The 23,816-nt window shown below is 42.5% G+C and overlaps 2 protein-coding genes across 2 annotated transcripts; both read left to right on the top strand.

Moving 5' to 3' along the window:
- The first annotated feature begins 309 nt into the window (after window positions 1-309).
- On the top strand, window positions 310-8,135 carry LOC138607298 (pyroglutamyl-peptidase 1-like). Its single transcript, XM_069679880.1, has 5 exons — window positions 310-437; window positions 2,056-2,108; window positions 3,142-3,258; window positions 3,418-3,650; window positions 5,172-8,135. Exons 1-5 carry the CDS (start codon window positions 404-406, stop codon window positions 5,365-5,367), a joined length of 633 nt encoding a protein of 210 aa, XP_069535981.1. The 5' UTR covers window positions 310-403; the 3' UTR covers window positions 5,368-8,135.
- Window positions 8,136-9,002: 867 nt separating this feature from the next.
- On the top strand, window positions 9,003-23,802 carry LOC138606938 (regulator of nonsense transcripts 1-like). Its single transcript, XM_069679416.1, has 24 exons — window positions 9,003-9,378; window positions 9,778-9,920; window positions 10,159-10,248; window positions 10,645-10,812; window positions 11,661-11,841; window positions 12,035-12,196; window positions 12,902-12,989; window positions 13,288-13,386; window positions 13,588-13,696; window positions 13,936-14,095; window positions 14,408-14,526; window positions 14,645-14,809; window positions 15,440-15,554; window positions 15,899-16,042; window positions 16,148-16,361; window positions 16,461-16,578; window positions 17,392-17,548; window positions 17,801-17,943; window positions 18,099-18,273; window positions 18,790-18,871; window positions 19,024-19,188; window positions 19,326-19,546; window positions 19,864-19,986; window positions 20,975-23,802. Exons 1-23 carry the CDS (start codon window positions 9,208-9,210, stop codon window positions 19,981-19,983), a joined length of 3,309 nt encoding a protein of 1,102 aa, XP_069535517.1. The 5' UTR covers window positions 9,003-9,207; the 3' UTR covers window positions 19,984-19,986; window positions 20,975-23,802.
- The last annotated feature ends 14 nt before the right edge of the window (window positions 23,803-23,816 follow it).

Genomic DNA, 23,816 nt, shown 5'->3' with positions numbered 1-23,816 from the left:
TAGCATTACAATAAAAAAAATATAAGGGAAAACTAAAAAGAAATAATCAATGAGAACATATGGTTAAAGAAATACAGTAAAATATAGTATTATCTATTTACTTTTGCATATTTCTATTCATTTTTATTCTATTTTATTTCGCCATTTATTTGATCAAATTGAATTGGTCGTACGCTTTATTTATCCATTTATGATGTCACTTCTGAGCCCCCGTAGTGAACTGGCTTATTATTGGTGACGTAATCACGTCACGTCTCACGCAGCCTGTAACTAGGCGGACAGGTTTCATTTGTGTCTGGCAGAAGTAGCCGTCGGCCGTGGAGGGTCTGAACTCTCTTCACTGTCCTGTTTCAGACGAAAGACGGGATAAAAAGACCACGGACCCTCTTCAACAGGACGTGCGATGGACAACAGTAAGAGGACGGTGGTCGTTACGGGTCAGTCCTCTTTTTTTCTATCTACTGTTGTCGTCTCTCGTTGGCAGACTTAACAGCGGGGTGAAGTGGAGGAAAAGTTGTGAAGATGACAGCTGCTCTAACGTTAATGGCGTCAGGCTGTGAACTGCTTCACTCCGTTGTAGCGACGGTCGCTTGAAGGAAACGTTTTGGTTACAGTTGTATTAAAAACACAACACATTAATGGTACTCTTTAAAAAGAGGCCACTGACACGGTGGTACAAATTATCCTCGTGGTTGTTTACTATGCTATAAAGTTGCCTACGTTCATATGCAATAATAAAAACAAAGATATCTCATACATAAGGTTTTTGTTATCATAATAGCGAAACTATAGTAATAGTTAAAGTTTTTTCTTTTGCATTGCTTAAAATTTAAGTTTCAGACATGGTGTTAAATTATAGAGCTTGATAAAAGTGGTTTAAAGTAAGTAACATAATAACTAATAATAAGGCGGTGAATATGTTCAAGAATGTTTTATCATACTGTGGTTCTTGTATGGAGGCTCATACATTTTATTTCTGATTTAATCACTTGTTTTGCATTATTAAATGAAAGTCTGCACCTTGAACTGTTATTCCCGTCTGTGTCATACCAGTCTTGTGTCTTAGAAGCTGGTTTAACATTGGTACACTCTATTGTAAAACTGTTAATTAAGAAAACCTCTTAGAATTAGTCAGAGTGATGTGAATCCATAATTGAATATTATTTAGGGTTAGGGTTTATTTGACCAAAACAAGACATTGTTGCACCTTTACATACAACAATAAACATATTATAACATTATTATAACATAAGTGCAAAACTACAGTCTTGACACCGTGCAGGATAACAGAAGCATTGACTTGGTGTTTGCAGACACAAAGGGGTGCGGGAGCTCGCAGTCCCAGCTGATACAAGATGTGAAGATTGCCTGGGAACAGCACCTTCACAATAGCGAGCCGGCTGGCAGCTGCCGGCCCCTCACTCTGCTCCTTTTCAGCAGCCTGTCAGACAGACTGACCCCCCCTCCGCCCAACCCCCAGGGGACCTGCTGACCCTTGGAAGGGTGGTGGAAGGGGATCAGTTATAGATCCCTACATAAACAAGCCACGCAAGAGTGAATATCTACGGGCTGCTGCTGTGATTTTTTTAGGTCACATATAAAGTGTGGCATGAAGGGATTTTTAGTGCTAATCATTTATTTTAATTTGGTAATTTAACAAAAAGCAGCATGCTGCAGATCTCAAAGCATGTCTATCTTCTATGGAAGATTCATGTCTGTCTACTGTAGAGAGTCAATATTAAAAATGCAATATTCAGAAAAATAATCCCAATAAAGTTTAAGTATCTTGCAGACAAACATTGTCTCCACATCAAACAATTTAAAAACCCATTTAGATCTCATATCCAGGCCAGTACAACACAGAAGGTACAGTGGGACTATTTATGCTTTATTACAAGAGAAAAATGGCTACGAAAGAACATTGCCTTTTTGGTGTTTCCCTACATTCATATATACGCATTGCCAAAATTCTGTGTATTTGCATTTATTTGTTTGTTTTTTACTAATAGATAATTGTGTAAGTTGCTGCACCAAAATGATATGTATGTTTTGCAGGTTTCGGGCCATTTGGAGAGCACACGGTCAACCCTAGCTGGGTAGCAGTACAGGTGTGTTCAACCGCTTATTTTGCTGTTTAATGCACACATGCAATAATGAGAATGAATGAAATAAGAAATTATCCTCCTCAAACAGTCATATGTAATAAGATAAGCGTAGGAGTGACGGAGTGAATGTCTCATGTTGGGCCTGTTTTTGTGGCAGTGACATGATGCCCTAATAGCTGCCGGCCGGCTTCACACCGTGTCGATAGGCTCTCTGTGTCCTACTGGGGAAACTGCATGTGGGGGATGACGGTGGTTGTCAGGGTGTCTAGACGGACTTGATAAGGATATTAAAGGCAAACAAAAGGCCGCTTTGTGGCGGGGTCGTAGACGTGGTCAAACAAGCCTCTTTTCAATACATGTGGGGGTCAGTGTCCGGGGCTTCTGGTCCTGCAGGGAGATTGGGGGAGGTGTTGGTCACTGGCCGTGAATTTGACACAGATTTATCTTACTTAGAATATGTACATTTGCATCTTTTATTTCTTGCTTTACTCATAATGGTTTCATTTAAGCATTATTTGCATTTGTTTATCAATGTGTCCATTCTAACTGGATTTATTGTATTTTGGATTGAAAATATAGTTTTATTTTAAAAAAAAATGTTTCTCTTGTTATAGACAGACCAATGAAAGGACATATTTTGTGGGCCATGAGTGTAGAGGAAACAGGCAATGAGAGTCACGAGAAGTTTTACTCAACTAGCGCACAGTTGGAGCAGTGAAAAGGGATAGGATGTAAGGCTATAATTTGCCAAATGTCAAAGGTTATCTACTATGGTTTCAACTCAAAGGTCCGGCTGCTAGCTGAACTCATCTGTAGCAATGCTAGTAAGCTCATACATAAAAATCACGTTATCTGCATCAGTGGACACTTTCAGGGCACAGTGCTAACATAGATTTTATTTCCCACAGACACCCCATGCTAAAGCTGTTCCTAAACCATGGTCACTGTTACATGCCCCACATTAAACATCTATCAGGTGGACAGTACCATTTGTAAAAAAGTATTTAAGCATTAATGTTCTTGTTTGTCCTGACAGGAACTGAAGAAGCTTGGACTGGGCAGTGAAGTGGACTTGCACGTATCTGAGGTTCCTGTAGAGTACCAGACAGTCCAGAGTTTGGTTCCTTCATTATGGAAGCAGTATCATCCACTGGTAAGAGGAGAATGTTGTGTGATCCATCCACATTGTTCCACTTTTGAAGGTACCATACGGCAACTTGTGTCTGCTTCAGTGCTGCCATTGTTTATTTATTCTTTGGGACTGATATTTGAGTAATAATGACTTGTATATTCATCGTTTCTCTTTTGCCAGTTGGTCGTTCACGTTGGAGTCTCGGGTATGGCCACCACCGTAACACTGGAGAAGTGTGGTAGAAATCACGGCTACAAGGGCCTGGACAACAGCAGCTTCTGTCCTGATTCGCAGTGTTGCATCGTGGGAGGACCGGACTGTATTGACTCGGTTATTGACATGGAATCAGTCTGTAAGAGAGTGACCGCCTCGGGGCTCGGAGTAGCTGTGTCTGTCTCTAAAGATGCTGGAAGGTAATAATTTACTTAATTCTTCCTGAATAGAGTTTGCCCTTTCTTTTGTCACTTCTGGATCACATGCTTCAACTTCTGAGGGAAAGAGACATGAGAGGACATCGATGTTATTATCTTAAACAAGCAAATTAGCCGTACACAGTGTTTACTCTTTGCATTGTGAGGTGAATTTACCCTGACAGTGTGACAGACAGCTAAGGGGAAACTATATGCCTTTTTCTATTGTGGTTCTGCCACAGCGGTGGAACGAAGCTCCGATGTTTTGCTGGCTTTGTCATTTTTTCATTGGACAAAGCAACGCCAGAGTAAAGCCGCCCTGGAGTGTATTTTTACATAGCGCTCCGGCGTTGTGAAAGCAGACATGCACGAGGTGTAAACAAACAGTGTATGCTTCACATACATATACACACATACACACACGTGGTGCTGTTCTGCTATTTACACTGACGCTGTTTCACCTCTGTCACTACCTCCGATGCCAGCTCAGGGGCGTAACGCCTTCCCCCCACTATTCTGTTTTACAAAAGCCTTTTTTACACTGGCTCTGCAGTTTACACAGATGCTGTTTCGCCTTTGTTACGCCTCTGTTTCTACCTCCAATACCAGCTCAGAGGCAGAACGACTTCGCCCCACCATTCCGCCTCTGTGCGTTCTACATAGAAGATGTAACGTAACAGAGTTGTAATAATCCCGCCTCGAACTGGCGGTGTAAAAGGGGCTTATGTGCAACAAAAAATTAAGGTATGATGTACCTTTGCTAGTTGATCTGAAGTCAAAAAGCAAATGTCCACATAAAATCAGTAATCTACATGTTAAATAGCTTAAAATTATACTTCCATCTAGTGTGAATACTTAATCTTAAATGAACATATTTATTTGTACTAACACTAACAATCACAGGGCATTTATAACCATCTGCTATTAAATCCTATCAAAATAAGATAATAAGCATTGGTTGGGGATAATAATACAATCTGTGTTTTTGAATGGGGACAATAATGCTGACATCATTAAGGATGTAGTCTTATTAACCAAACCAAACATAATTAGTAAAATGTGGTAGCCTTTAACAATATTCTGTATAGGTGAAGCCTTGGACACAATATCATGACTGTATAACTGTCTGTCCAGCTGCTGCACACACTGGTTTGTAAGAAGCTGGCTGTCTATCCTTTGTATTTCTTGTTACTTAGCGGATGACAAATGAGCCAATGCTTACATATCAGTGATTGGAAACTTCTGACCGTAGTTATTGTTTCAGTTGCATTGTCTGTCACTCTGCTAATCCGGAACAGATCAGCTGCAAGAGCAGTATTTGTCTACAGATCTGTCAGTCATGAAGTTAGAGCCCTTTTTAAAGCATGAAATAACTAATTAAAACCAAACTTCTTGGACATAATTCATAATGACAACTAACTAGGAAACCTCTAGTAATCTTCCAGTGAAAAGCTTGTATTGTGTTGTTAATTTAATGTAGCCAGGCCCTGTTTTCATTCGATGCTGTGCTCACCTCCCTAACAGGTATCTCTGTGATTTCACCTACTACACGTCTCTGTACCTGAGCCACGGTCGCTCCGCCTTCGTTCATGTGCCTCCTCTCGGAAAGCCTTACAGCGGGGAAGACCTGGGCCGCGCGCTGAAAGCCATCATCCAGGAGATGCTGGAGCTTCTGGACCAGGCCGAGGAGAAGATCCACTGCCAGCAGCACTTCCACTAAGTGACCTCCAGATGCCAACCAGCCTCTCCAGCCTTCACCAACAAGAGAAATTGCACTTAACCACAAGTAGCCAAACCTCTTTTTTTTTTTGTCTCGGACAAAATGAAAACTTCATTGTTTATAATCTTTTCAGTGTTTGTTTCTCTTTGTCTTAGGTTTTTGCTTCACGTTTTACAAGGCCTGACACGGTCGTGTTTAAATGTCTCCCGATTGTGTGAAAATAAGTTGAAACTTAAGATTTTGTCCAACTTTAGAGGAACATAAAATATTCTGATCTCTGAGAACATACTGCTCACAAAGAAAACACAGAAACAAAGTGCAGTTGTAATTGGTTTAAAGCAGAGGGTCTGTGATGTGGCAGATATTACAACCTGTAACCCAAAAGTGTCTCCTAGTGATGCACCTTATAGGGTTAGGGTTACTGAAATCGGTATAGAAGTCACATTTGGGGCAACGGTTGAATGTACTGCCCATTATTTAACTCGAGTTATGATTTTTCCTCAGTCACATTTGATTTCATTTCACAGGTGTTTGCATCTGAAGGTGTACAAGTGGTTAATGTACACAATACATTATGTCTTAAGTAGAAATGTTTAGCAGTGAACTGTGTTTGCTCCTTTCTGTTTCATTTAACTACCTTCTAACTTCGCTGTTTCACTCTTGATGTTGAATTGTTTCTTTCGTCCTTTTTCTTTATAAGAAGTTGTAAATTTGCCTTCTTTTACAAAGGTTATTTAAATCAGGGAACGGGTTGGTTCCAGCTCATATTTCCCCAGTTTGTCGGCCCAATTCTGACAGAAAACCCCCAAATCCACATCCACTGAGATCTGGCCCCGGGCTGTGCAATGTTATTTTTACAGATCTCAGTGATTTCACAGTGATTTAGTTTTAGGTTGGCAGAATTATATTATGGCTACAGATTGATATCATTGTCTTTTGAACTAACTGAACAAATACTTTTCCCTTAAGTTCATTTAAAGTTATAATTAGTTTCGTTCTCTTTGGCAATTGCGGGAGCACCATTCCCAGATATCCAGACAGTGTCGCATGTGTGACGTCCACGGTTGGCTCCGTTTGTAACTCTTCATTTTCCTCGCTGACGGTCACTTTCCTTTTTAGACTGTTTGCCTTCATCTGAGCGTCGAATTTGTTTCTTTTTCTTTGGATTTTTCGCTTATTTTTGAAGTTGTATCTGTAGTCATCCATCTTTTCTTTGTTTGTTCAGCCATAGTAGATTACTGATTACTCGCAACACTTGCAGACACGAAAGTCGCACCAGACAGCCAGTCTGTAATACTGCAAATGCAAAGGCTATTTTAAATGAAAATCTTTTAAATGATCACTTTTAATACAATGAGCTCCTCACTGGATTGTGGGAAGGAACTGACATCACTGCCCTGGACTTTTTTGGGTAGTGAAATCCTTTTTACTGTACTGAGGCATCAGTGTATAAAGACTGACGAAGCCTTACTTAACAAGGCTGTACAACTTTTTAAAAACCTCAAACTGTGTAGAGATCTGTCTTTTGACAGTTTGCAACATTACAAGCCTGAATAGCAAAATCTTAACTTAACTTTTGTTTCACAATTGTGTCGCCCTAATTGTTATTCTTTGAGTAAAGCTTTGCGCTTTTCACTTCACTGAATCCGGCATAGCTGCTAATTTTACCTGAGGATGTGATTTCATGAAAATGGACTTGCAGTTCAGTCAGAGTTGGGCCTGGACTTTTATTTGTGTAGCACTTTTTTTTCTTTTTCAACTTCATCTGGAATTTGGACAACGACTTTATCCATGAGAATGCTCGCAATTTTTTTTCAGTCACTTTAACTTGAAATATGTAGCTTTCCAGACATGCACGTGTCCATTTTAACCTTTTTTTCCCCCACAAATGATTATAATAATGTATGTGAGGTGTGCTTTATAGGTGATACATGCTTTATGTCCCTGAGCTTTGGTTTGTTCTGAGCTGTTAAACAAACTGCAGCAGGTTCCATAGACGTTTTAGTATTGAAAGAACTATTTGTTCTGATAAACATATGTGGCTGTTGTTGAAAACTGTCATAGCAAGCTAGGAAACTAAACACTTTGCATAACATCCCAGCTCTAGTAGCCTTTCATTTATGCTTTTTCACTTGAGTCATGTAAGTTGGTGCTGGTGAATTTGAGTAAATTGTCTTTTATTTTTAGCAGAGTGTGTCAGTTTAATTCTAGTGTTTTTACCACAAAGTAGCATCATTGAGCTCAGAGCAGAAACCATGCTTAAATTGTCTTTCAACCTGTGTCTTGTTTATGTGGTTTGAACATCTGTTTTGGAAAATGATGGGCAGGTTTTAGTTCTGAGTTTCCAGGAGCTGATATTTTACTGTGCAGCTTTGTGAGTGAAGGGAAGTGAAAGGTTGTGGAGGAGCTGCCCCCGAAAAAAAGCCTGCTCACTAAAGTGAAAGCTTCAAATTTACAAATGATGTGACCTCTGACCCCGATTCTTTCCTGTGCCTTGTTGTTATTTATGAGTGTTATTAAAAGGCCTTAAAATCGCTCAGCGGGTCACTTCAAAGATATGTTACTGATGCTGTCCAGTCAGATGTGTGGCTACCTCAAAAATACTTTTTTATCTTGGTGTGTGCGCTGTTGTACAATAACAATATGGCTCTGTGAATTTCTGGGGATTTCTCCCTTTGGGGAGAATCTTCGAAAAAAAGTGTCTTCCTCTGCACTGTTACAATACGTATCTTGGCTTTGTAGAAGGAAAGGCTTTGAAATAAAGGTAATTAAATTAATACACAGAATGTATTTGTGTCTATTATTACAACTCTGTATTTTTTCTCTACTCCCTAGTTACGCATGACGTTTTTTGCAGTGCAAAGTTGGTAGAGGAATAAAAGTCCTATCAGAGATCATACATGTAACTATGATCACTGATGGGTCTGATAGGTCATCTCATCTATCTCATTTTTGGAAGATGAGAGGCCAGACAAGTGAATTTCCCTTTGGGGATCAATAAAGTTATTATTATTATTGTTATTTCGCACAAAACAAAACTCCAAAATATAGTTAAAAGGTCTTGCTTTGCCTATTCCGTTTCAGCATATGCCCCAACAGGTGTCACATAAAGGAGAAATTTTGGTGTTGAGCTCCCATTGACCCCCCAAATTTAATTATGAACTGTTCTGTTTCCATTAAGTACAGTGCACACAGCACATCAGTCTACACATAGACCATAAGCTTTTTTAGTCGCCTTAAAACAGAAACTAGCCAGTACTCCCACACATGACTGCTATCCAGCCCTCTGCTTTTTTTGAGTCTTTTAGTTTGTGGTATTTTGATTAAAAACACCCTTTTATGTTAATATGTGTCTTGTAAGCACATCTGGACATTGCAATAGCACAAAACAGATATACAATTGCAATCTGTAAAATATTCTTCAAAATAACGATCTATTTTAAAGGAGCAGGCTCTCTGCAGTAGTTAAACAGTATTCAGAAGGTATTTATGTATTTATACGGTGTATGGTAATTCCCTATATTCCCTGCAGAGGGCCACGATTCTGTTTTGATACCCGGAAATAAGATCAGAGTGAGAACTCCCTCCTCTGTTGATCTGTCTTTGGTCGACAGCCTGCCGTGTGAACGTCACACGTTGAGCCGCGCATGGAAGTTCGTCACCGTCGGACCTGCTGAAGCTCTCGAGGTTCTGATCGGTTCCATTTTTGTTTGGGTTCAAATCAAGACACTCGGCGACGGCCTCCTCATTATTTATCAATAAACAAATACAGTGAGGATTTTGTCGCCTCTTTAGACGAAGACCGGAAATATCCCAGTGAAGCGAAAGTTAAGAGTCGAGATGAGTGTGGAGGCGTACGGGCCGAGCTCCCAGACCCTCACCTTCCTGGACACCGAGGAAGCGGAGTTGCTCGGAGCAGACACCCAGGGCTCCGAGTACGATTTCACCGACTTTACTCTTCCAAGCCAGACGCAAACTCAAGGCCAGACACAGAGCCAGCTGGACAGCCAGGTCTGAGGCTTTCAATTTCACAGGAAGGCACCATAAAGCGCGGTTTACTGCCGTTAGCGGCAGTTAGCTAGCCAACCCAGCGATGCATGTTAGCCCGCTATTATTGGATCTAGCTTACCTAGCTTCACGTTAGCTAGCTGTTACCGCTAGCTCGCTGCTAGCTAGCACGGCCATGTACTAAAGTTCCAAAGTAATATGACTTTTCATAGCACATGTGTTTTGAACTATACAAAGCAAACCAAGTTCATGTTTTTTGCCGTAATGACTAAAGATAAGAATAAAGTCCATTGTCAATCTGTCAACTCGTTATTATCATGTTTTTTCGCGCTGTGCCCCCTAGCAGCTAGCTGCTAACCGTTAGCATCGAGTTTGTTTGGCAAAGCTTGTGTTGTGCTGCAGGTAAATGGTCCTGATGAGGGTCTCCACAATGGTGGTTTGGATGATTCCGTGGCCAAATCCAGCCAGCTGTTGGCCGAGCTCAACTTTGAGGAGGATGAAGAAGACACATATTACACCAAAGACCTGCCTGTGCACGCGTGCAGGTACGTTGACAGAAGCCACACCATGTTCGGATGTCACTTACCATGGAAATCGTTACAGTAATGTTTATTATCGTCACTAGCAGTGACAACTTTTCTCATCCTATAAATGATGGCCACGTTATTGATTAATGTATTAGGTAAGCGTGTGGTCTCTAGAAAACTGTATTTGTGTAGTAGTTTGACTAAATATTACAGTAATAAAGATGCTTTTTGATACACTGTTGTTGCTTTTCTCCAGCTACTGTGGGATCCACGATCCAGCATGTGTGGTGTACTGCAACACCAGCAAGAAGTGGTTCTGTAATGGACGTGGCAACACATCTGGCAGGTGTGCAGTCTACTCATCTTCACAGTATTACCTTACATATCAGCATTAGGACATGAAGCTACTTATGTAGACCAATGCTCAACAACAAATACTAAAATCTAAGTGTTATTCAACTACAACAATTTGTATGTGTTTAATTCAGTTTGATTTATTTAATCATTTATCACAATAAGCCAGTCTTTTACCACATAGAAAACGTTAAATGTGTGTGAGAAATGCGAGTTATCTGTGTGCTGCCGTGTCTACAGACCTATTCTTGTGAACTGAAGTGATCTGTGTTTTCTGTTCTGTGTTAGTACTCAGGTGTTGTTATACTGGCCTTTTAGTAGATTTATACAGCAGGGCAAATGTCACAGATGTTTCTGTTTATTATCTCTATTTTCTCTTGTTTTCCAGTCACATTGTGAACCACTTGGTGAGGGCCAAATGCAAAGAGGTGACGCTGCATAAAGATGGGCCATTGGGCGAGACTGTGCTGGAGTGTTATAACTGTGGCTGTCGCAACGTCTTCCTCCTGGGCTTCATTCCGGCCAAGGCTGATTCCGTGGTGGTGCTACTCTGCAGGTAATTTGTTTTATTTAACTAGAAAGTCCCATTGAAATATAATGTGTCTCCTGCCAGGGAATCATGGTCAAGACGGGCAGCAAAATAATATGAAAAAAAAGTTACAGACAAAGACAGAACATATAATAAAATTTTAAAAAAACTAAAATAAAGATTCTAAGTTAAGTAGCCGATGCCTTGCTGCTCACTCCAATACTGCAGGCTGGGAAAGGAAAAGGTTGATTTCCTGGCTGTGTTCAGTCGGGTTGGGACCATGAGCAGACTTTTCTCTGATGATCAAGTGCTTGTGGGGCGGCAGCCTGTATATAGGTTGTACATCCTGCAACCAGTGCCAACGACTCAAGTATGTTCTGTCAAGAGCATTGAGGCTTATTGTAAACTTCTGTGGAGTAGGAACTGAAAGCTTAAATGCAAATCCTTGCTGTGCATACAGGAAGTTAAGCATAAGGTATATTTCCAATCAGTTGTTCGGGTGTCAGCCTTCATGTCAAATGGGTTTTCACAGATGCAGGTGGCTTACATGTTTAAATCTACAGCCAGTCACTGAAATTAGCATAATGTTGCATAAATTCTTTATACATCGACATGAATAAAAGACTAAACTGATCTGTCGCACAGTAGTGAGTAGTCAGCTATTTACTCTGCAGCTGGTGTTTGGGGAACTCCCTGCTAATGTCCACAGACCTGTAACTAGTGCTTCCTGCTCTGTGGCATTAATTTAACCCTTTCTATGTTCACATGTGGCAAAAAGAACTGTGAGAAATAATCTTAAGAAAGGAAGTCAAACAACGTGTTAACAGTTTGCTTCCTGTATAAACCCACACATAAGTTTCATTCTCTCCATGCAGGCAGCCCTGTGCTAGCCAAAGCAGCCTGAAGGACATTAACTGGGACAGCTCGCAGTGGCAACCACTGATCCAGGATCGCTGCTTCCTGTCCTGGCTGGTGAAGATCCCGTCGGAGCAAGAGCAGCTTCGTGCCCGTCAGATTACTGCCCAGCAGATCAACAAGCTGGAGGAGCTGTGGAAGGTATGTGACTGGCTATGGAGATGCTCTTTCCAGAGTTGCATGTTAATTGTCACGTTGTGACATTTTGTCAAATTAAACTTTAAAGCCACGTTAAAGGTTTTTAAATGACAGCTGCTTACAGGCATTGGTATTTACCTGCTTGTGACAGGATGTGTAACATACTTTGTAATAACAGTTGCTTTGATTCTCTCAGGACAACCCTAGTGCCACCTTGGAAGACCTGGAGAAACCAGGAGTGGACGAGGAGCCCCAGCATGTGCTGCTGCGCTACGAGGACGCCTACCAGTACCAAAACATCTTTGGCCCTTTGGTCAAACTGGAGGCCGACTACGACAAGAAGCTTAAAGAGTCTCAGGTACCTGAACTTCCCTTCTAAGACAGAAACCTTGTGACTCATGGATGGGTGTTGTTCCACCTTGAATGTCCATAGTTGTTCATATGCACAGTAGTTGTCCGGTGAAATAATCTCCAGGAATAAAGTAATCAATATACAGTATATCTCTCCATGTACACTATGATGCTCTTTTTGACACATTTCTGACATCATTGCAGCATCATGCTTTTTCTGGTCAATTCTTCAATGGCATCTCTAGTGTCAATGAAATGTGATCTTAGGGCCCGATCAGACAGAACGTGTTTTAGCAGCTGGGGGCGGCTTTTTTGTCATTGTCTTCAATGAGAGGGACGCTTTTTGCTTGCTGCTTTTGAGGAAACACTCTGAGCCCCTCGAGTTAAAAAAAGCTTCAACTCAAAGCAGAAAAGCGCCCGACGTCATGGGCGTTCTTCTCATTGTCCAATAGGATGAAAGGAGAGGCTGGCCTTCTGTCAGTTTACAATATAACGGTTAGGTTAATGACAGCGAATGATTCGGTGGTTGCCTTAACAACAGTAGAAAAAAAAAAAGGTGCAGCGAGCTGCTCTTTTTTTTAACCATAGGCTTCAACAAAAAAGGCAGTGCGGTGCGCCTCACATTTTACAGCCTGCCAAACGCGCTCTGTCTGATCAGCCCTTACACCTTTGACCCCTTTTATGAGATGATTTTTTTCTCTTTCTTTTGCAGACCCAAGACAATATAACAGTCAGGTGGGACCTGGGTCTGAATAAAAAGCGGATTGCCTATTTCACACTGCCCAAGACGGATTCAGGTGGTAATTCTCAGTGCTTTACTTCGTCCCAGTGGTTCTGTGGTGCAGATAGAGCCCCTCCCCATTCCCATTCAGTCATCAGAATTGCACGCAACCTCCCCTGAACCTGCATCTTTTGGTGGCATGTGTGCTTGGATTTGTTCTTCCTCTGTTTTTGTAGTCAGGTCTTGTGCTAATTTGTGCGTGCACGGTACTGTATCATTTGGTTTATGAACATTGCCCATCCTCCTTAGATTCTTTTGGTAACAAGTCATTTTTAGCACCGAACAGTTTATAACTTGTGCTCTTGTATCAATCCCAGATATGAGGCTGATGCAGGGTGACGAGATCTCTTTGCGGTACAAGGGAGACCTGGCCCCGTTGTGGAAAGGCATCGGCCATGTCATCAAAGTTCCTGACAGTATCCTTTACAATCTTATATATGAATAATCCATTGCACTACAGTGTCCTCCTTTATACTGGCACGTATCCTACTTGGTAACGTTAAGTCTTTATACTATAAAGATCAGCTTAAAGAGACAGACTTGATTTTCCAACCACTCCAACCCACTGAAGGTACTTTAATGATAATGCTGGACTTCCTTAACTGCCTGTTTTAAAGACTATGGGGATGAAATTGCCATTGAGTTGCGGAGCAGTGTTGGAGCACCAGTTGAAATCCCCCACAACTTCCAGGTTGACTTTGTGTGGAAGTCTACTTCCTTTGACAGGTGGGCTGAAATCTTTTATTCCTAAATTCCTAATGTGATGGAAATGTTCATTTTACAGGCCTGAGTCGATATATAACTCTACAGTGCACAGAGCAGAACATACTTTGTTTATGGTCTGTCATTTTGTGTAACTTTTAAAACAAAGATGTCGGTGCAACATAACTTTCTTCTAAGGGCTGCGGCTCCAACATGATAAAAGTACATGTCTATGACTGACACCTGTGTGTGTGTTGCTGCAGGATGCAGAGTGCCCTAAAGACATTTGCGGTGGATGAGACCTCTGTGTCTGGATACATTTATCACAAACTGCTGGGCCACGAGGTAGAGGATGTCACCATCAAGTGCCAGCTACCAAAGCGCTTCACTGCCCAGGGCCTCCCTGACCTCAATCACTCACAGGTCAGACCTCACTAAACACAGAGTCCCTGTTAACATCCCTGCAGAAAAAAGTGTTTTCCAATCATGTGATTCATCACCTACATCAATATAGCTCTGTTATTCTTAACAGGTGTGAATAACAATGTAGCATGTGACTTATTTTAAGTTGAGAAAGCCTCTATTTAGGTGGGAAAAGCATGGTATCTGTTTATGTTTTGATGGGGGGTTTGGACCTCACGTCGTCATTAGAAGTAGATTTAGCAGAGTGAAAGTTTCATGTCTGTATTTTCAACACATTACTGGGCTGAATCCTCTTGTTTGTTGTTTGTCCAGGTGTACGCTGTGAAGACGGTGCTACAGAGGCCTCTCAGTCTGATCCAGGGTCCTCCTGGCACTGGGAAGACTGTCACCTCTGCCACTATCGTATACCACCTGTCCCGACAAGGCAACGGGTAAGACACGTTCAGTTTTATGCTTAGATTAGTAAAGAAATGATATGTAAATGATACACACTTTCCATAACTGTTCCTGGTCTAACTCTCTGTGGTGTGTCTGTGTGATTGCTTGCAGACCAGTTCTGGTGTGCGCTCCCAGTAACATTGCCGTGGATCAGCTGACTGAAAAGATTGACAAGACCGGACTGAAGGTTGTTCGGCTTTGTGCCAAGAGCAGGGAGGCCATCGAGTCACCAGTGTCCTTCCTGGCTCTGCACAATCAGATCAGCAACATGGACAGGTTAGTGGCATGTTGGGAAATTGACCCTGGACTGAAAAGTTATGGATACTTCATAACTAGTTAAACTTTTGCCAAAATATGGCCAAGAACCAGAAGCTTTGCACTCGTTGCTTTATTATTTTAAACCTTAAATTCCTTCCTTATCTTGACGCCTGGACTTCAATTCCCACCAAGTTCCTCTTACTCACTGTTGTCAGGGTGCCTGGTACTTGTTGGCATATTTGAATGACACCTGGATGACATGTGCATGGGAGAACAAAATCTGAGGTCAGGCATGACAAATGTCTATGACAACAGGGGCAACTAAAATCTTGTGAAATGGCAGACAGTCATCTAAATCAGAGTGGGGAACGGAGGGAGGGATGTGGGGCAAAGCTGCTGGGTGAGGTGAAAGGCACAGGTGCATACTGTCATTGAAAAAAGCAACAGAGAGTCAATTCGTTTGTGCGGTTACAGTCACTGCTGCAGACTACCACAATGAGGCCGTTCAGGTACTTTAAAACCCTGATTGACCTTGTGTCACAATGTGCGCTGCGTTATGCACAAAGTTTCCACGGAGGATATCTTAGTAAGACCTAACTCGAGTGAAAGTTATCTGACATCACCCTTGCGTGTGTTCGTTCTTCGTAGCATGCCGGAGCTTCAGAAACTGCAGCAGCTGAAGGATGAGACTGGAGAGCTTTCGTCTGCTGATGAGAAACGCTACAGAGCCCTGAAACGCACGGCTGAGAGGGAGCTGCTCATGGTGAGGAGGTGTTTCAAACTGTTACAGCAGTATCAGTGTTGATACTCACACAGTTAATGCTTTCCTGTTGGTGGTTTTCAGCTTACACAGAGGCGTGTCAGTGCTTTTAGGCACAGCTCGTTCAACAAGTAGTTTTGGCTTTGCTCATTATTTCCATAAAATAGCACTTCCATTTCATTGAAGTTTTACTCTAATCTTTGTTTGGTTTCTTTCGCTGTTGCTTTTATCTTTGCTCACTAAATATTAAACTAATACCACCTGAAGAGTTCTGATGAACCCCATGTGTGTAACCACGCTACCCTGGCTCCCTCTTCTGTTAAATTACCTTCCTCCTTTTTGTCCAGAACGCTGACGTTATCTGTTGTACCTGCGTCGGGGCTGGTGACCCACGTCTGGCCAAGATGCAGTTCCGCTCCATCCTGATTGACGAGAGCACTCAGGCCACCGAGCCAGAGTGCATGGTGCCTGTGGTGCTAGGAGCCAAGCAGGTAGACATACATGGACACAGCTTAATAACAATTATATCTGTTGAGATGCAATATTATTTGTCATATCAACCCAATGCTCACGCGGTCTCATCTCCCTCCTCCCAGCTCATCCTGGTAGGCGATCACTGCCAGCTGGGTCCCGTGGTGATGTGTAAGAAGGCAGCCAAAGCAGGTCTTTCCCAGTCCCTGTTTGAACGCTTGGTGGTCCTAGGGATCCGGCCAATCCGCCTGCAGGTGCAGTACCGCATGCACCCGGCTCTCAGTGCCTTCCCCTCCAACATCTTCTATGAGGGCTCTCTGCAGAACGGCGTCACTGCAGGTTTGTCAGAATTCACATGATGATTGTGTTAATTGTGACTGTAGCAGGTCCACAAACTCCTGTTGAGAAACTGCAATGAAATCATCTTGTTCTCCACAGCTGATCGCATTAAGAAAGGCTTCGACTTCCAGTGGCCTCAGCCCGACAAGCCCATGTTCTTCTACGTGACTCAGGGCCAGGAGGAGATTGCCAGCTCTGGAACCTCCTACCTGAACAGGTAATGTCACACTTTTTTCTCTTGTAACTTTTTCTAGCTAGTTCCCCTACAGCCTTCACAACTAAGGCCCCGTGTCCACATAGTGCCTTTTTTTGAGCGCCAGCTTCTTTTTTCAATGAGGACAGAGCGTATCCAGCTGCCGAGCGCTTCGCCTTTTTTGTGCGGCCGCTCCGAGCGCTTCAAGTTGAAGATATCTCAACTTAAGAAAGGCGCTGGTCGTCACCCCAGCTTTTTTCAGGCAACCAATCAGATGGGGTGCCAATCGTCACTCTGGTAACCATGGAGGAGCAAATTGATTTGCCCGTTTCTGACGGAGCTGTGCATACGACAAACAAACAGTATTGCAATAGAGACAGAAAAGCCCATTTGTGGGAGCAGATCAGCCGGACACTAAATGTTGCTGTTAAGTTTTGTGCTTTTATCGCCCCACGTCTTGTAAGCTCGTTGTTTAGCTCTGTATTATGTTAAACTTATTGTTGTCATAGAAACAAAACCAGCATACAGTGCTTCGTCCCAGCTCTCCCTAGCGCCCTGCCAGTGCTTTTCTGCCAGAAAAAGGCGCTTTGTGGACACAAGGCCTAAAATGGTATACCTTAATGCTTGAGAGAACTTTTCCCTTGTCAATCATGATCAACATGATTGACAGATCACTGAAAGGAGATTTGCTTTAATTAGACACAGTTTCTCTATAATAAACAAAAATGATCTTATTTCTTTTCTAACAAAGAAGTAAAATATTCCTGATCTCTTGATTTTAAGATTACCATGAGTTTACATGTATAACTTTTCTAAAGCTGCTGTTAATGTTTTCAGGACGGAGGCTGCTAATGTGGAGAAGATCACCACCAGACTGCTGAAGGCCGGAGCCAAACCGGACCAGATCGGCATCATTACCCCGTACGAGGGTCAGCGCTCATATCTGGTCCAGTACATGCAGTTCAGCGGCTCCCTGCACACCAAACTCTATCAGGTACCCCACCCACGTACATAGAGATGCAGCTGTACCATAAAAAAGTATGCTGCTTTGTAGAGTCAAATAATTTAATATGCAGTCTTGAGGGAATCTTTGCAACTAAAGAGCCAGAGCCGAGAATAGAGTAAAATCTTGATTTATTGTAGAGCTTAGTTTTCAGAGTTTGCTCTGTGGTGATGGTCAAATCTGGTCCACTGTTTTTACTATGCAATCTCCCCCGAATCATCCTCCTGTCCTGTCCCTTTACAGCAAGTGGAAATTGCCAGCGTAGACGCCTTCCAGGGCAGAGAGAAGGACTTCATCATCCTGTCGTGTGTCCGCGCCAATGAGCACCAGGGCATCGGATTCTTGAATGACCCACGTCGTCTCAACGTGGCGCTGACCAGAGCAAAGTAAAAATCTCGTTCTGATTTTATTAAGACATAGCGGTGAATAAATATGTCACATTACTTGAATTTTTATGGTGACTTTAACACAAAGTGGTTTCGGTACAAAATGTCCACCCCATCCTTAAGCAGCACCTGCGTGTGTGTGTGTTTTAACGCAGGTATGGCGTAATCATCGTGGGGAACCCTAAGGCCCTCTCCAAGCAGCCGCTGTGGAACAACCTGCTAAACAACTACAAGGAGCAGAAAGTCCTGGTGGAAGGACCCCTCAACAATCTGAGGGAGAGCCTCATGCAGTTCAGCAAGCCGCGCAAGCTCGTCAACACCATCAACCCTGTGAGTAAAGACAACTGCTGTATGTGCACTCATTAAGATGTGGAGGCAAACATCATGAGACCTGCTGATAAACTTATGTTGACCACATTTTATGAGGGAGGGTTGGCTCTACGGCACTTTTCCACATCCTTTAATCAGCCGCAGTATTCCATTAAAGGCATCAAAGCGTGTTTGAGTTCTGTTTAAAGCACCGTCTCTCGCATAGCCTAACTAAATTCTGAGTCTGTGCAGAGGTGAAAGGTTGGTTAGTGGATTGACAGATTCATTAACGGGCAACTTTTTTTATTTAAAATGTTCTGGCTCTCTCATTCCTGATCAATAATACATGTATTATGTTTGAGTTTGACCGCCCCAAACAAGCAATATGAAGTCATTCACTTAGGCTCAGGGCAATTAAATGTTTACTGTGTAACAAAACTGTATAGTGACATATAACAGGCAGATGAATCAGTAGTTGGAGGCCTCATTCTGTGAAGTGTGAAACTGTTGGGAATGATCTTGCTTCATGTTTTCCAGGGCGGCCGTTTTATGAGCACTGCGATGTATGATGCCCGTGAAGCCCTCATCCCTGGCTCCGCCTATGACCGCAGCAACACTGGTATTTGTTTAATATGTATTAAATATCTTGTGGTATGGCTTAAAAAAATTGTCACAAGCTACACTACTGTCCAACAAAAAACACGCTTGCCTGGTCTTCTTTTCCTTGTTACAAAAAGATGCATGAGCCTCGTTCTGTGTGTTTCCTTTCAGCCGGTCGTCCGTCCAACATGTACTTTCAAACTCACGATCAGATCGGGATGATTGGAGCGGGCCCCGGTCACATGGCAGCCATGAATCTTCCCATACCCTTCAATCTAGTGATGCCGCCAATGCCTCCGCCCAGTTATCTGGGTCAGACCAACGGCCCTGCTGCAGGTACAGCACAGCACTGAGACAATCCACTGGACTATTACTTACTGTGAATGAATAAACTTTGATCCAGTTTGTTTGAGGTAAAAATGAATCCCATCACTTTTGTTCTGACCGTCTTTTTTTTTTTTTTTTCCATTCAGGTCGTGGAGCTATGAAGGGTAAGCCTGGGCGCGGGGGTCGGCAGAGGCTCCGTGGATCGGGGAATCAGGGTGCAAGTCAGGGTAATGGACCAAACAGCCAGGCCAGCCAGGATGGGGCCTCCCAGTCCTTCTCCCAGGGGCCACTGACACAGGGCTACATCTCCATGAGCCAGCCCTCTCAGATGAGCCAGCCTGGCCTGTCCCAGCCAGAGCTTTCCCAGGTAACGCGTCGATATCGATTCAAAAAGATTTATCAAATATTTAGAATATATTCATAAAGATGAATGTCTCATTATGAATCATATCTTGCTTGTCATATACTTTATACTGCAGAGAATATACAGTACTGTGCCTATAATATATTTGACAGTTATTTTCCAGACACTTTTGAGGCAGTATGTTTAGAATTGAATTCACCTTGAGGGGAATAGCTCATAATTCGAATTGATGAAATATAATAGAGGAGCTTTAAGAGATGATACAGAGCTCACTGATGAAGGCATGTCTCTAACTTTGTCTCTGTCCTTGTGTTTTCCAGGACAGCTACCTGGGCGATGAGTTCAAGTCCCAAATCGATGTGGCTCTGTCCCAGGACTCGACTTACCAGGGTGAACGTGCATACCAACATGGTGGGGTGACCGGACTGTCACAGTATTAGAGTGTAAGTTCACGAAACGCAGTGTTTGTGGTTATTATATACAACGTTTAAAGCTTGGGATGTTGTGCAGTCATTATTTTTTCATAATGAATGTGTTGCTCTCTCTTTGAATGATTTTTTGCAGGGTCCACAATTGTATGAAAGTAGTTACAACGGAATATATTATCCGTTTGATAATAATGGAAAGTTCAGATGTTTTTAAACCGTTTCAACCTTTTGAAAAGTCACACTGAGCAGCACAACCTGCTTTCTCAGCTCTATAGAAACAAGACTTCAGATGGTTTGTTGATCATGTGGGATTTTGTGCCACTGCCCTGTGATGCATCTTACCTGTACTATGAGAGTTTTCGAGGTGATTGGACAGACTATTAAAGGGGCCATATCTTCTGAATGGATATTCTCATATTTTCATGGGTTTCACATTTTTCGGGTGCTTATTGTTCACAGTGAAAAAGTGAAATCTGCATAATTCCGTGTTTTTCCAGAATAACATTTTTTTTTAAAAGTAGCCTCTGAAACAGGCCGTTCAGAACAGCTGCAGGTTTCTACATAGAGCCTTGCTTTTGCTGAAATCGACCAATCATCATTCACCTCGGGTCGCTAACTTACCATCCGATAACTCCTGGTAACTCTCGGGTTGCTGCACTTGTGTTCTGGCTCGTACATATAAGGCCAAATAACCGATCCTAGAGCAGCCATGTTTTCTACAACTTTGGAGTGACGGTGCAGTGCGGCCGCTGCCCCACGTGGGGGAGGGGCTGCGCGGTCACTCCAAATAGTGTCAGCCAATCATGGCTAACAGCTAACCTTTGAATGGCAAAACGGTTTGTTCGTTTCAGGAGGAAGGAGAGGCTCCAAAAATAATTAAATTAAAATATGTATACAATATTTAAAACGAAACAAACTTTACCAACATGATTCAAAAACATTTGACTTGAAACATTTCATGCTGTGGACAAAATGTTGAACAAACTTGTTTTGTGTCTTTCAGGTCACTTGATGAAGGGAGCTAGGCTTGAGCTGAGCTTAGTTCATCAGCTTTTTAATCTGGGAAATAATAAAAACATAAAATGGATACCTGTTTTCCTCTGCTACAACCGAAGCACCACCGAGTGAAAGCGACGGGATAGCGAAACCAAACCAATGACCAGCGAGAGAAATAAGATGGTAGAAGAAGAAGAGAGCACGAGCAGACGGCGAGAGAGGCCGAGAGAACAAGCGAGAGGCAGGGACCGCTGTCCGTGAAAAGTGAAGGAGGGAAGTCAAGAAAATGGCAGCGTGTGGTCGAGCTGCTGAGGGGAAAGGAGGGGAGATCTCACCGGTCTCATGGGAATCCAAACGAGGCTCAACTCCCAACAAAATCATCCAGCCAACCCCGTCAACACACAGCCTCCAGGGAAGGAAGCACAGCTTTCTCATGTCCAGATGGACATCAGAGCCTTCTGCTGAATTTAAAGAACTTGCAGGGGGCATGATTAAAAGAAGCCATCGAACAGACAACACACAATCCCCCTACTAAATGTTGGTTGGTTGCTCAACCTGCATCCTTTAAATTTGGTTAATTACGGGAGGAGAACAATCTTCTACTGAGCCCTTAAAACCTCAGCAGCCTCTGAAGGAAGCAGCAGTCGACGCACCCTCTCGGAGAGGAAATACAAACATGGTTTCTGTGCCTGAGTCTGGGATTAAAGAGCCTTGAATTGAAATACCTTTCGTTTGCTTCGAGCACCACTGGCTCAGTTACAAGCTCTTTAGTGGGGTGGTTTCGACCACACGTCAGTGGTGGAGCAGCACGAGGATTTCAGACTGTTTTTCAAGGCATGACGCGCGAATCCCAACGATATCGCGATCATCATGGGACAGTTTTTTCTTCTCTGAAATACCTTTCTTATCACAGAGCACAAAATTGCAAAAAAAAAAAAAAAAAAAGTCATTGAAACGATCAAACATGACCAGCATTGATTATTCAACTCAGTGTCATTTGATGTTTCAGCAAAGGCTTTTCCTTATTTTAATCTTTTGAAAGCAGGGGTTGTTGATGTCCCACTGTGCTTCATGACCAGATGTCTTTTTTAAAACACTCTGTGTACGCTTAGATCGGCAAATGCTCCAATGCTTTGCATAGATTGATTCCTCAGGGGGTTGTGGACTGTCCACGCTCATCACACAAATCCCTGCTCGAGGTGAAAGAAACCAAACAAGGCGAGGGAGGAAGGATGACAGTAGTTGAGGCTCACAGGCGGTTGTGGCAATCAATCCACCACAGGTAAGGAGTGGAAAAGGAAGGTGGCTAAGGGAGAGGAGTAAACGAGTGTTTCCACATCTGGAAAACAAGTTCAAGTCATTGCCAGGGTTAAAGGTGTAGAGGGAGACGTGGCATTAAGACTGTTCAGTCCCAATAGACGACCACACATTTAATGTAGGTTTAAACCCAGTGTAAGTTCACACAGCATTTGTATTTTGTGAATGATGTTCACACAGGTAATCTAGCCCAACTGCCCAGCCACACAAACCTTAAGATGATTGTGTGTGTGGGAAAATGAAGACAAAGGAAATATGTCTGAAACGTAACTATAATTTTAGAAATCATCGTAATCTGAAAACTCTTTGGTTGCTGTGTGGATTCGATTATTTTGACGCTCAAATTCAGTCAGTCACAGCGAAACTGCCGTCAGTGGTGTTCAGATGATGGCAAGCAGATAAATGCAAAGTGAACGGGAAACGTGAATCAGTGCCTATAACCAATCACCTTCAGATAAACAGCTGCAGCACAAGCATGAATGTAGTTAGAATCAAACTACCAGCATACAAAAACCTTCCACACACCAGAGGGCTCAACGCACCCACAGAAAAGGACTTCTTGTATTTTATTTTTTTATCTAAATCAGGCCAGGTGATGGCAGGTCATTGAGCTGAGCAGCTGGGTCGGTTCTCAAAGGATGGGCGGATGAAAAAAGCCACCTTCCTTCTCTGTGGAGTAAAACAAACGGAGGCTGGTAGAATTTATTTTTCCTTCTGTGGACTTTTGATTTGTGCAAAGCTGTTCAGCCTGCATTATGTATTTCTCGCAGAGTTCCTTAGATTTACATGGATCCTTAACCCTCTTCCTGGGAAACTTTGTGAACCTTGAGTTGATCCAAACATTGCTTTTGTCGGACGATTCGCTGCTTTGTGTGTCATGTTTTGTTTAGTTGGGTGTTATTTAGGCTTTTTGTGTAGTTGTACTAAAATCAGTTTTTTTTTTGTAGCAACTTGTTGACTACACGGACGAGGTGGACGCTCTTTTCCTTTCTTCGTTAGTTTTGTATCTTCTCCTCAAACTGTCCGAGGGATTGTAGTTTTTTAACTCTTCCAGGGAAGACGCTTTCTGACCACAGTAAGAATGTACTTCACTGTTTCTATCCTTCTCATTTCAGCAGTCATGTGACAATCATGTTGTGAGTACATGTTGCCATGTTTAATTGACTTTAGAAATAGCTGTTTCGTTGACATTGTGCGAAAACATCACCCCGTTCCTCTAAAATCCTAACATGTTATAGCTTTAAGAACCTGCTGCCGTAATATTATTGCTTTGGTGTTTTTCCATCTTCTGAGCCACAATGAATTGCAACATGTGCAGTGATCATTGAAGAAGTGAATCAGCTGTAGACTAGTTGTTAAACATTTGCATCCAAACCTTTGATTCTCTGTCAAAAGGCAGAGAGTTATCGGACTAGACAGCTCGATGTGATGTAAATAATTTGAAATGGTCTTATTTGCAGTGAAGTTTCATCACAACATGGTTGTTTCTTGTTAAACTGAATCAATAAAGGCTGTCGACTTGAGCTCTTGTT

The sequence above is a fragment of the Semicossyphus pulcher genome, unplaced genomic scaffold (genome assembly GCF_022749685.1).
Source record: "Semicossyphus pulcher isolate SPU_LCO1_2020_fin unplaced genomic scaffold, fSemPul1.0.p SCAF_4, whole genome shotgun sequence".
In the NCBI taxonomy this organism is placed as follows: domain Eukaryota; kingdom Metazoa; phylum Chordata; class Actinopteri; order Labriformes; family Labridae; genus Semicossyphus; species Semicossyphus pulcher.
The sequence above is the reverse complement of the archived record's forward strand: the minus strand, read 5'-3'. Positions and strand labels throughout refer to the sequence as shown.